Source organism: Mustela lutreola, chromosome 4, assembly GCF_030435805.1.
Source record: "Mustela lutreola isolate mMusLut2 chromosome 4, mMusLut2.pri, whole genome shotgun sequence".
Taxonomy (NCBI): domain Eukaryota; kingdom Metazoa; phylum Chordata; class Mammalia; order Carnivora; family Mustelidae; genus Mustela; species Mustela lutreola.
Genome location: NC_081293.1, coordinates 129,557,994 through 129,571,846, shown reverse-complemented (window position 1 = coordinate 129,571,846; position 13,853 = coordinate 129,557,994). Strand labels below are relative to the sequence as shown.

General features: G+C 37.3%; 1 protein-coding gene across 5 annotated transcripts in view; it reads right to left on the bottom strand.

Annotated features, from left to right (window-relative positions):
* CDK14 (cyclin dependent kinase 14) overlaps positions 1–13,853 on the bottom strand; it is a 732,611-nt gene that overhangs the window by 216,209 nt on the left and 502,549 nt on the right. For all 5 annotated transcript variants that reach the window (XM_059171073.1, XM_059171070.1, XM_059171071.1 and 2 more), the window contains one exon: positions 8,060–8,153. In XM_059171073.1, the coding sequence (XP_059027056.1) occupies positions 8,060–8,153 (94 nt within the window). The remainder of the gene's footprint in view (positions 1–8,059; positions 8,154–13,853) is intronic.

The following is a 13,853-nucleotide window of genomic DNA, read 5'->3' as shown; positions in this document are numbered from 1 at the left end:
ATGTATTTCCTATGTTGACTCTACCATTTCTTGGACAAGAAATCCTTCTCCTCCTCCGGCCTAAAAAAATTCAATGAACAAACAGAGTGTGCCACGTGCTGTACAGGCAGAGTGAGAAACACACTGAGGGAACACAGAAAGGAAGGACACCTAACCCCACCCACTAGCTAAACACACCAGAACTGATCTGTAATTTCCCTGGAGGGAGTGATATCTTCTCCCTCCTTACTTATCCTTTACTTCTCCCTGTTCACCCCTGAATTTCAAGTCATGCACAGATTCTCTCCTGGCTAGCTCCCGATCTCTGCCCCACCCCCCACAGACCAGGAGCGTCTGTAAGGTTTAGACAGCACTCCACTGCATTTCCCCCTCCACATTTTCATTATTCAAGAACTACCATGGTTTGGGACCCAACTTTGTCTGCTTTGGGTGAATGATCCCTTGAGCTTCATCTTGCCTCTGATTCTGTTCTGTATGATTTGTGGGCCTCCCCAGCGGGGATCCCCCTGCTGCCATATAAAGTCCAGTAACCTCAGCTGTCTTTTCTTTCCTCTCCAGGGGCACTTCTTTTCAATGTTCCCATTATTTTCGATAATCTCACAAATCATTCTGTTTCCCAAAGCTGAAACTCTGAAGTTATTTTTGATTCCTTTCTCTTCTATATCATTAGTATCCAAGACATATCACAACAGTTTTGCAATGTCTTTCTGATGTGACTTTCTGGAAGCTATTCAAATGCAGCCCAGCTGACAGTACTTTTGAGAGGAGCAGGGACTGTGTCCTACCACCACCTGTGGGCACAGTGTCAGGCACAGAATAGGTGCCTAATAATCCTTGCTGAAGAAAAAACTGAATGGGATAAAAAAATATGTGATGCTTAGGGTAGCATAAAATCTGCAAGCAAATTACCTAGTGATAGGACAATGTGTTAGCACATTTGGGCACATTTAGAAGACATTACAGTATAATTAAAATAATATTTTCAAGTATATATTAATGGCTTGGAAATTGCTCCCAATTTAATGTGAAAATAAAGAGAAGCTTGATACAAAATCCCATAAATTTATTATTAACCCAACTGTGAAAAACTAGAAAATAGGAAAAAGCTTAATACTGGTTTTCTCTAAATGATGATTTTTTAATTTATTTTCATACTGCTTTTAAATTTTTCGGCCTTATTTTTTATACACTTAACATTCTGAAAAAGAATGGCCATCATATAAAGAGCTGTAGTTATTGACAAGGCTTGAAAGAAACGTGTACAAATTAGAAGAGGTATCTGTTCCAGGGTGGGAGGTATTATAATTTATCTCCCTGACATTTTCTAAAGTTGACTTTAAAAATTATTTAATGGGGCACCTGGTTGCCTCGATCACTTAAGTGTCCCGGCTCGATTTTGGCTCAGGTCATGATCTCAGGGTTGTGAGATGGAATGCCAGTCAGGCTCCCAGCTGAGTGTGGAGCCTGCTTAGGATTCTCCCCCTCTCTTTGCCTTTTACCCCCACTCTGCAGTTTTTTAAACTGTTTAAAAAATTACCATTTGATATTTTCAACATCCTTCAACCCAATGTGTATCGCTTAGTTCTCTATAGTTTATCAGCTGAGTTTATCATATATTAATGCAGCTGAGTTTATCATCATATATTAATCATGTATTAGTTTTGCTAAAATGCCATTTTAACATTATTACTCTCATTAAAAGACTATATTATCTCATTACTTTATGGATAAAATAAGATTAAAATGTCCTCAGTCTATCAGAGTTCAGGCTTGAACACCCAATCTCACCTTCCACCCATATAGGACAGACTCCTACTGTCCCTGCTTCACTTCTGTAATGTCGCCTGATGTCTCCATCTCAAGTCTTATACTCTCTTCAGTGCTTGACAAAAATTTTCTTACAAATTTTCTCTTTAAACACCCACAGACGTTGCACATAATCCTGTAATATGCACTTTTAGAATTAAGAAAGGTTAGAGCTGCAAGACATTACTGAAATCATTTAGTTCTTGGGGCTAATAATATATTATATGTTAAAAAAAAAAAAAAAAAAAAGAAAGAAATCATTTAGTTCAACTCCTCCCTTTACAGATGCCGAAACTGCACTCCAATTAGAAAAGGTGACTTATCCAGGGGAAAACAACAATTTAGGATTACAACCCAATATTTAACTCTTTGAGTTCAGTATTTTGACTACTACAGGATCTGCCATTGTTACTGGGTCTCCCTTCTGCCGACCAACTGCTCAGCAACGATTCCTGACTTTATTCTTTTTTTTTTTTTAAAGATTTTATCTATTCATTTGACAGAGAGAGATCACAAGCAAGCAGAGAGGCAGGCAGAGAGAGAGGAGGAAGCAGGCTCCCCACTGAGCAGAGAGCCCAATGCGGGACTCGATCCCAGGACCCCGAGATCATGACCTGAGCCAAAGGCAGCGGCCTAACCCAATGAGCCACCCAGGTGCCCCCTGACTTTATTCTTAACTGCATGTCTTGTCTAACCACCTTGTCATCAGTTTCCCCAGGGCAGACAGTATGACACACAATTCCTTTACATCCACTGTATCTAGTGCCACAAAGTGAAGACTGAAGAAGTCTGCCAGAAATGACCTCAAGCAAATCCAATAGTGGTACTGGGGACACAGTCTGTGATCTCAATATTCTACCTTAATATTCTGCCTACTATATCTAAATGGATGGTAACATCCATTAAAGATAATGACCACCAGGTTTTCTCTTACTTTCCATACGGCCATCCGAGCCAGTCATGAAACCTCAACATTATCATTTGAGCGAAGAGCCTGGAAACAGAGCAGGTTGGGGAAACAAGGACTGAACTGAATCTGAAGACCACATTTCTAGAGTTAGTCCTCTGGAAAACACAGAGGCTTAAGCAAGGATGTGACTCAAAAGCCAGGCTGAGTAACAGTTTTCAAAGTTGCAAATGGCTCTTTACACACACACACACACACACACACACACACACACACACATACACAGATTCTGAAGGACATATATTTAAGGAAGAGGAACATCTGAACAACTGTACTAATCAAGTAATGTACAACAGGATAACAAACAATTGTTCAATGAAATTTCATTGCAGGCCCAAAGATCTAGAAAACAGGGAGAGGTGAGATCCTCAGGGTTATCAATAGTCAAAGGCAGAGAGAACAAGGACGGCCCCACAACTAACTGATGCCAGCTCCTCTGTCATGGCCGCTGTACATTGGGCCACCAGCCAGCCACACAAAGCTAGAAGCATCTGCCAAAGGTCTCAGGCAGCTGTGCAAGCATTCTCTGCCATTTGTGCAGCTGTCGTGAAGTGAGAGAGACGCATATTCCCAGGGTTCCACCAAGTGGATTTCTTTTTCAATTCGGAACAATGTGATTAGAATACAAATTTTTGTTATTACTTCTGATTTTTATCACTCTGAATATATATTTACCAGGATGAATACATCTGCTTATTTTTGCAAATAACGAAGGTGAATAGCATACTTCATGCCACACTAAGAAAGAGGTAATGCTGGAGAAATGAATATAAATCGCTCTTCTCACCTAATAGCAGAGTTACTGCTCAGACAAGTAGGTGCCCATTCACCTGGCAATTCAAAATGTCTTGAATGTAATTTGTCAACCTTCCATCACTTTCCTTCCTTTCTTGCATAGGAATATCACAATTTCAAGGAAAATGATTTAGCGGCGAAATCTCAGATTGTAGTAGAACCAGCTCACCTAATATACATCAACACAGTTATTATGCTGCAGAAATAAGTTCGGTGAACTTAAAAATATGCACTGCTCCCTTCCACCAAAGGGAGAGAAGGAAAAAAAAAGAAAGAGAAAATCTTCGAAAGAAAAATATAAGGGCTTTACTGATTGGTCTTTGTTGCCTTTTGTATTTGTTGGAAAGACTCAGTGTGTGGGAGTTAATTATATTAGTTGTCTTGGGTAACAAGCTATTAATTTTGATCTTCTAAGTTATTAACCACCTTTCCATACACAGTTCACAGGAGAATGAATGGACTTAATCCCTGTATTAAAATACAAAACAAACCAAATAATCCCATGTTTTATGACTTCTCAAAGTTGATTATCTCCTTGGCAAGGCCTTACCAGAGGCCAGATACACAAATGCCACTTTAGAAGAGAGTCTCTGGCAATTTATATGAGAAGCCTGTGAAAGGGGATTTAATCACACTTTAATAGTAATTCTGATTCAGACCAGACATAAAAGGTCACTGAGGAAAAGCATTTTTTCCCAGTGATTCAACTATTCTGGATTAGTAAAATTTCTTCTTCCAGTGACCGCACAATTCCTGAGAAAGTCTACATATTTGATGGGATATAAATTTGCTTTTTGCAAATTTAAACAATTTTGTAGAGAAAATAAGACTTAAGATGATAACATTAACTGTCTTAAGAAGTCTAAAGATTCCTCTCTTTGTGGTCATGTCTCATTCTTCAGAGTACAACATAATACTATTTAATTCTAAAGCAGCAATTTTATATAGACAATGACCTTTATCTCCTAATTGCCAAAGAACATTTTACTTGTTAGAATCATTACACATGTTAAAAAAAAAAATACAGTAAATGAAGAAACTATTACCATCAATCATGATATTTATCTGCATTTAAAGAGCTCTGTGCTCTAACAGGAGCAAACTGTAGTTTCACATACCAATGTCCCATGGGAAATCTGCCATCTTATTTCTTTGATTTATTAAAAGCCTAGTCATAGCTCAAAGGTCTCTGAATACCCATAAAATTAGGAAATTATTGCCATTAAAAATAATAATAATGGGAAAATTTGCAGACAGGAAGCAACCCACCAAGACAGTACCTATTGGAAATCACTGCATTATAAAAATAATATATAAAATGAAATCTTTGACTAACTCTAGTAATAAACCATACTTTTATGAAACTCATTTTTTGCTTCTATTGCTGTAGCATTCATCTCATTTATATAACCATTTCCTTTTCTTTTAAATTCATCTGGAAATAATGTATATATGAAAATATTTCTTTCTATATGATTCCCTTTTGAAGTTTTCTGATTTCAAATATAGTAAGTTAGTGATTTTAGTATAAAAATCAGTAATTTAACAAGGTTATATAAGCATTATTCAATAATTATTGCAGAGTGAACAGTTAGGTTGAAACTAAAGTTTAGGAAATTATTCTCAGAATACAATTAAAAGGTATTATTATTATTATAGTTCAGCTTCAAATAAATTAAAAGGCTAAATATTTGAAGATAGTTTTAGCATAAAAATTTTTATGATGCAAACCACAGCCCATTAAAATTCCCTCTTTTACTATTTTTTTCAGTGACATAAAAATAAACAAGTTTTAAGAAAATAGTTCTGGAAAATTATTTAAAATAACTGAAGGAAAATAAAAGCTTAGGTAGAAAATAGGAAGAGAAAATAGTGATAAAAACCAAATACTTATGCAAAGGACCATAAAATATTAATAAAGAAATATAATTTATTCTTAGATGGGAAAGCTCTACTTTATATATTTTTTATATATTTATATATATATATGTATTTTTTTTTTAATATACTTTCTTCCTAATACAGGCTCAGTATAATCTCAATCAAATCAGTAAGAGGTTTTCTTAGGAAGAGGGAGAAGGAAATGTTTCATGACTATAGATGAAGGGATCTAAGTGTAAAAACAGTCAATAAATTTATGAAAATTAAATGTTATTGAATTAAGGACTTTGAATTCTAATAATTATTTTTAACTAAGAGGATTAGTATGCAAAGGATGTATCTGGCAGTACTTAATAATAGTTAAAGACTATAAACAAGCTATTACCATGGGCTGATTAAGCAAGCAACGTCTCATCCATGCAATGAAACACTCCTTTGTTATTAAGAACGATAAGTTTCTGGATTCATTTTTCAATGAAAGGTGTTAATTACATACTGTTAGATGAAAAAAATAAAGTTATAAAAGGTATATAAAATATGATTTGATTTTTCTTAATGTGTATAGAAATGGAGGATATATGTAAAAACATTAAATGTGGCTTTCTCTGCTTATTAGGACAAAAGGGTGATTTTTCAGCTTTTAGACACTGGAAATTTTCTGTATACAGATGCCCTGTTCTTATAATCACAAGACATTTTAAACATTCAATGTGGGACTTTATGTATTAAAATAAATAAGTAAAATTAAAAGGAAAGTTGATACATACAGCTTCAGGGAGAAGAAATCAATACAGCAACACTTGGAAGAAGGTTTCTAGAATATTAGGGACTCTGCTATTTCTCCATCTGCCATGATTTACAGGGGCCCCTGGGGTGTACAGGGTACAGCTTGGAGGAATCATGTGTGCTTCGATTCCCTAGTTTCCATTGCCCACTTTTGTAATCATTTTACTGCTGATGAACACAGTAGTGAACACAATAGTGATGGGGGGTGTCTCAATTCATATCACTACACCCTCCTGGGTCCTTATATTTAATATGAAAGCTTTACACTAATGCTGCATTTGCATAACTAAAATACATGCTAATACGTAAGTTCATCTCTTGCTACGGTCCATACTAAAATTTGCCCCAATGAGTTCATATGGGAGTCTTACTCAAGAAGGAAAAAGTATGATAATGTGATTGACCACTATAATGCATACAGCTTGAATCCTCTCACTAAAGACCTTAATTTGTCTGGCTCTGATTCCATATTTTAAAAAATAGGTTTATATGAATATTAGCTAATGTGGAGGTTCTACTGAACAAAAACATTCAGTATAAAATGCTTTGATAAAAATAATAACTTGTGGGATGTTAACTATGTGCCAGGCATTGTTCTAAAAGCGTTTTATGTGTATTAAGTCAATTATTCATCAAAACAACCTATGAGATGGGTGCTGTTATTAGCCTTCATTTCTCCCCAAGGAAACTACAGCTCAATTAACTAAATTCCTTGCTCAAGATGACAGTGCAGGTGATAAATCCAGAACGTCTGGCACAAGAACACATTTTATTTTCTCTTTGTGCAGATTTTTAAAAGTTGAAATGCTTCTAATTTTAGAATAGTTTTAGACTGATAGAAAAGTTGCGAAAAACTGTGCAGAATTCCTATATACCCCTCACCAGTTTCCTCTTTAAATCTTAAATTAAATGGTATATTTGTCACAGCTAACTGTACACTGATATTTATTAACCTGCCCACTTTTACCAGATGTCACTGGTTTTCCCTAATGTCCTTTTTCTCTTCCAGGATTCCATTCAGGATATCATACTATGTTGAATTATTGTGCTCCCTAGCCTCCTCTGGGCGATGCCAATTTCTCAGGCTTTCCTTGTTTTTGATGACTCTGACAGTTTTGAGGAGTACTAATCAGGCATTATGTAGAATGTCCCTCAAGTTTGTGTGATGTGTTTTTATGATTAGACTAGGATTAGAGTTTTTGAAAGGAAGACCAGTGACACGTTTTATCAAAAGGCAGTGACACATTTTATCAAATGTACAATTGTAAATTGTACATTTTACTGTACATTTTATAATAATGTAAAATGTACACATTTTATCAAAGTACAGGCTACCAACATGATTTATCTTTGATAATGCAAGCCTTTAACACCTGGCTGAGGTGGTTTACCTGTTCTCCATTTTAAAGCTACCCTCCATTTTCCAAACTCTGCTTGATGAAAAAAGTTACCAACTAAAGCCCACATTTAAGTGGGTGGGGATGGCAGAGAGTTAAGCTCCACCCACTTAAGGGGGTCGGGGCACCTACATAAATTGTTTGAAATTCTTCTGCCAGAGCCCTCATTTTTAACCCACTATTCTACATTGCTACCAACAATCTATCGTCTCCTACCATTTTGGCACATTATTCATGTGCAGTAGTATAAAAACACAATTCTTAACCGATTTCCTGCTTTTTCAAAGGTGCAAAAAAAAAATGTTAGAATTAAATGTGACAACTAATAAATTTGTTTAAAATCATTTTCCAACAGCACTGTATAATTTTTCATGAAAGGATGAATGAGAAAATCAATTTTTCTCAGAAGCACTCTGTAAGAACTTACCAGAAATATTCGTTCCAGTTGATCCTGAATGTCTTTCATTCCTGGAAAAGCAGCAACTCCTTGGATCATTTCGACAAAGATGCAGCCGACTCCCCTAAAGAGAGAAGAAAGAATTGTACAAAAACTCCACTATATCCTGGAAAATTAAATCTGGAATTAGGATGTCTACTCCTATAGAGAAACAATGAATAAATGACATTCTTAATGAGTACCAAAGGTTATCCCACATATATCTAGACCCTGCTTCTTTCCTTTCCCTCTCTGTCTAGTGCCCTGAAAGGTCTCTAACAGATGCAGCTACCCTGGGCTCAGAAAACGGTGGTAGCCAATAAAATATAATGCTCACAGCTCCATCCTATTTTCAGGAAATAGTCAAGAAACTCTTTGGCCTGATCTAGAAAGCCTCCAGTCTTTTTCAAATGTTCCTTTCCAACCCCATTTCATGAATTCTTAATATATTGTCCTCTCAAGCTGTCCAGGGGTTCTCCAACCTCTCTGCATCAAAAGCACGTGAGGGGAACTTTTAAAAACTGCAAATAATCTGAACACAAACCCCAGAGATCCTATTTCAATCAGTCTAAGTTGGATCCCAGGTGTTGACTCAGGCTGCTCAGGGGATTCAGGGAAGCTATGCTGAGGACCTGAGAATCACTGGGCTAGACTGACCTGCCCACAGCCCCAGCATAGCCCCATACAGCTTGACTCAAATCGCTTCACGACCTACAACTCCATTCTTCTTCATTTACTTGCTCTTAATATTTAAATCTGACCCAACTTCTATAATCTAATTTAAATGTCATTTCTTCCACAAAGCCTTCCACAAACATTCCAGCAGACAGAAGAGCTCCCTTATTGAGTTTATTTTGTTAAGTTCCCATTCAATATATAAGCCATACTATGGCCAACTTCCTCTCCTAGCTCAGCAGGCTGTGCTCAAAGTCCTTGTCTAGTAAGACAGTCCAGCTGATCAGGAGGAGCCTGGCCTCCTAGACCACAGCGGCCTGCACCCAACCCAGCGGGAACAGCCAATCCATAGTATAGGCAGAGTCAGTCAGATATGTCTGCTGGGACTTCAATGAACAATCGCTTGGGAGAGAGATGGAAAGAAACTAGCATATGCCAATGGGATAAGTCATATTAATGACTAACAAGAATGGTTTTTTTGCAGATGAAGTCCCCTGAATTGACCTGGTTTCTGCCTTCCTAAGGCCTGGATATTCAGATAATCCATTGTTTTTGCTAGCACTCTCTACCTTCTAGCAATTGTCCAGGATACACACACACACACGCACACGTGCGCGCGTGTATAAAATGGTTTTACCTTGAATGGGTTTGTTTCCTGAAAGCATTCTGATGGAATCATGAATATTCTGGCATACTTCTTCAATTGCTGCACTCATATTCAACTTAGGCAGAGCAAAACCCTTGTGTCTAACTTACTTCTGATCCTTCAGAGGTTAAGGACAAGGGCCTACATCTCTGTAACTGCCCCACTTGTTATCACAGTTGTATATAAACAATGTACTGAATTAAAGAAGTAATGCATTTGCAGAAATCTCTTCTCTGTTATAGCACATAATTACTATCGAAACTAAATACCAAAAGTAAACAGAATCAAAATGACTAAAAACAAATAGATGCTTATATAAAATATCATAAAAAGAGTTCCATTTAAATAACAAATAATTTTAAAATCAGTGTTCTAGGAAGATTGGGTTTAACACAAGTTGTCTTCATTTAAGATTTGAGACACAACATACACTTTGACAATCATTTTATCAGCGCACTAAAAATGCTATGATATTCTTATAAATATTGGGGCTTCAGATGCCTGGTTAGGACTAAAGCTTCAATTTGGTGTCTTTCCAAATTTTTATGTCAATAATTATTTTTTAAGACTATTGACCTACATTTCTACTATCTTTTTTAAAAAAATTCTTTTATTTATTTGAGAGAGAGAGAGCATGAGCAGGAAGGGTAGAGGGAGAGTGAGAGATAATCAGTAAGCAGACTCTGTGCTGAGCGTGGAGCCCAACAGGGAGCTCCATTTCATGACCTGAGATCACAACCCGAGACTGGGACGTGAATTGAAACCAAGTGGCGGATGCTCAACTGACCGTGCCACCCAGGTGCCCCCTATTGTCTTCTTATTTACATTTACATAAAATAGTTCAGATCTTCAACAGCTACCGACACCTTCCTTCCAACATTCAGAATATACTCTCCACTCAGTGTCATTTGGCTTTTGTCTTTCCCAGCAGAGGCTGCAGCTAGGGGTTTGGAGATCCTCAGCACAAGCCCCAGTTGCCCCCACTGGATACGCGGCCAAGCTGGCGGGTGACATAACCATTACACACTCACAGATAAGTTGTTACCACTTCTCTTGCTTGGTCCAGATCATCTCTGTAACACAGTACTGAGAATGACTAAAAGATAAATCTATGCTGCAATTTCACTCAGTTGGAATACGATGATACAGACTTTCCATAGGCTTTCATCTGCTCGGCTGGCTAAGGGACATGGACTCTCATTTCTAATAGATGTTTCTGATGACATCATTTTCCAAAGATGTGTGAGGGCATACTAATAAAGTGGACAGAATTATACTTCAAGGGTATATAAAAGGTGATAGAATGCACAAGAAAATTAAAAAGCAGAAGTATCAAATGTATCAATATATTATAGCCTGGCAGAATACTTTATTACTGGAGTTGCCTTATTCCCATATAGCAATAAAAGCCCTTCAAATTAATACCAAGGGACTACTGCCTACTTTACTTTTTCCCCCCCCATTACCCTCTATTCCCCTGCACTCCCTCACTCTTGATAGATGAAGCTGCCTGCCCTGTGGCTCACCGAGAGAGAATTCAATCACTTAAGTTCTAAACTTATGATATATAACCTTATTTCAGGAAAAGTCTCCTTTAATTTGTTGCTTCTTTTGACAATTTGAATAATTATGTCATTATCACCCACAGAGTCTAAATTTTTCAAGAATAAGAACTGGTCACAAAGCTTACAATTAGAGCTGTCGCAGGATTCAGTGTGTTCAAACTCACATAGGACTGGTTACCTGGTAAGGTAATGTATGAAACATACATACTCACGTATCCTTCAGTTCTTCTAAACTCAAAACTTCCAAATTTAATTTATGCTGCAGATGTGTGATTTCTTTACCACAGTTCAAAATAAGATTTTAAGCAGAATTGATAATTCTTTTTTTTAGAGGTTTATTTACGTATTTTACAGAGAGCGAGAGAGAGCAGGGTGTGGGGGTGGAGGGGGCAGAGGGAGAGGGAGAGAGAGAATCCCAAGTGCTTACCTGACTGAGCCACCCAGGTCCCCGGAATTGATAATTCTTTGTAATTATGATTATGGAGGGACAATGTTTTAAGGTTGAAGGTCAAACAATCGGGGTGTTCTTATTTTGAAAAAGTGCAGAAATTTGGGGCACCTGGGTGGCTCAGTCAGTTAAGCGGCTAACTCTTGACTTCGGCTCAGGTCATGAACTCAGGGTCCTGGGATTGAGCCCCGTGTCCAGCCCTGTGCTCAGCAGGGAGTCTGCTGGAGATTCTCTGCCTCCCCTCTCCTCCTGCCCCTCCTCCCTACTTGCATGCGCACTCTCTCTCTAAAATAAATAAATCTTTGGAAAAGTATACAAAATTATGAATAAAAAATTGAATACAAAAGTGAACTCTGAATGAGAAAATAAATCAAAGAAACTGCAAATTTTTAAACTAACAAATAGGACAAATAATATTAAATTCAGAAAAATAATGTATCATATTGATTAACTGACACACCTCTCTAATACTTTTCTTTCTACAATTCTGGCTGCATAATCTTTGATTACCTCTTCTGTAAGAATTCAAGAATATTTTCTACAAAGAGAATACAGAGATAACTTAGTCTTTCCTCTAGCGTAATGATGACTTTCTTTTTTGATAGTCTAATAGAAAAGTTTTCTTTTCCTTCAGTTTCTCTTCTCCTGATTGGTACAGTCATCTAAACTTTTAGGACTGTCATCAGTTAGGGGAAAACTATCAAGAAGGAGTTCAAGTACATCTGTGTACTATAAACACAGTAATTCTCAAACATTCTACCAATTCCCATGATAAATACCAAAGGAACACAGAAGGACATGCTCAGCCCAGTGTGGAGAGTTTGGAAGCACTTGGACTCCTGAAGTCTAACGAGACTAGGAAAGTGGAACACGGTGCCTTAAGGGGTCATGTCACGGGAGTGGGAATGGGACATTCCAGACAGAGAAAACAGGACCCTATACATGAGGAGTCTGGGGAGAGCCAAATTCTTTTATAATAAACTGGAAGAGAGAGTTAAAAAGAGAGGAGAAGTCCATACACCAGGCTAAGAACTTGGCCTTTTATCCCCAGGCAAGGTCTCAGTTTTTTCCCCTGCATCCCAGGACTCACGATGGATGAAGGTCACTAAGTGGACATACAGGTGAAAAACCCCAATTACAGGCAGACCAGGAGATAAAATAGTCTCGAGGACAGAGCCAGTTACAACCACTGGTCATAAAGCCACCTCTTTCCTTCCCATTCATGGCAGCAAATGGATCTGCCCTCTCTCTCCTGGGGGTACCGGGGCCACACACAATAATACACAGGGCTCCATAAACTGCAGACCAAATCCTGCCCAGTGTCTGTTTTTATAACCTATAAGCTAAGACTAGGTTTGACTTTTTTAAATGGTTGAAAAAAACCAGAAGATGAATAACTGATGACTTATGAACATCATATGAAATTCAGATTTCAGTGTTCATAAATAAGATTTTATTAGAGCCCAGCTGCACATTCATTTCCATGCTGTCTACGCTGCTTTCTTGTCCTCACAGCAGAGCTGAAGAGCTGCTAAAGAGACCATATGCGCCGAAAAGTCTGAAATACATATGATCTGGTCTTTTATAGACAAAGTTTGCCAAACCCTGCTCTATGTTACACTTCACTTGCATAAAAGCATACTTGGATATAGAAGAAATCACCTTCATCAGTTATGGAGAAAAAAAAAGAAAATACATATTAAATACATACGATTATTTGTGAATAAATCACTAATTGAAATGTGCTCTCAAAAATGATCTGGCTTTTCACTCTTTTCCTCAGCACTTTTCCTATGGTAGATATGCTTTAAGACTTTCCATGCAACTTCCCCCAAAATTAGTAGATTCTTAAAACTTGAAGATGGATATTTTGACCTTTCAGTGTGTTTTTTAATCTTAACTTTTTTTTTTTAAAGATTTTATTTATTTATTTGACAGAGATCACAAGTAGGCAGAAATGCAGGCAGAGAGAGAGGAAGCAGGCTCCCTGCTAAGCAGAGAGCCTGATGCGGGGCTTGATCCCAGGTCCTGGGATCTTGACCTGAGCCAAAGGCAGAGGCTTTAACCCACTGAGCCACCCAGGTGCCCCTAATCTTAAAGTATTTTTAACTAAGAAATAAACTGGGAGCACATGTGTAGGGTGACTTTTAATAACAGTGTTTATACAATCACTTCTATAAGGATTTCTCGAGAGAGAGGGTTTGGTGAGTTGATCTGAATAATGGATTGGAGGGAAGGAGAATTTACTTCTCTGAATTTTTTTCAGAAGTTTTTTTTTTGTGTGTTTAGGTCAAATTTTATTGTGTGGAAGTACTACCTTTTATTTTTATAAATATTAGAAAAACTTACCTGATAAATGAAAATAAATACAATATAAATATAAAGTTGTGTTTGGAAATGATTACAATTTATTTTCTTTCCAACTGCCCTCCCTCTACCCACATCTAACTA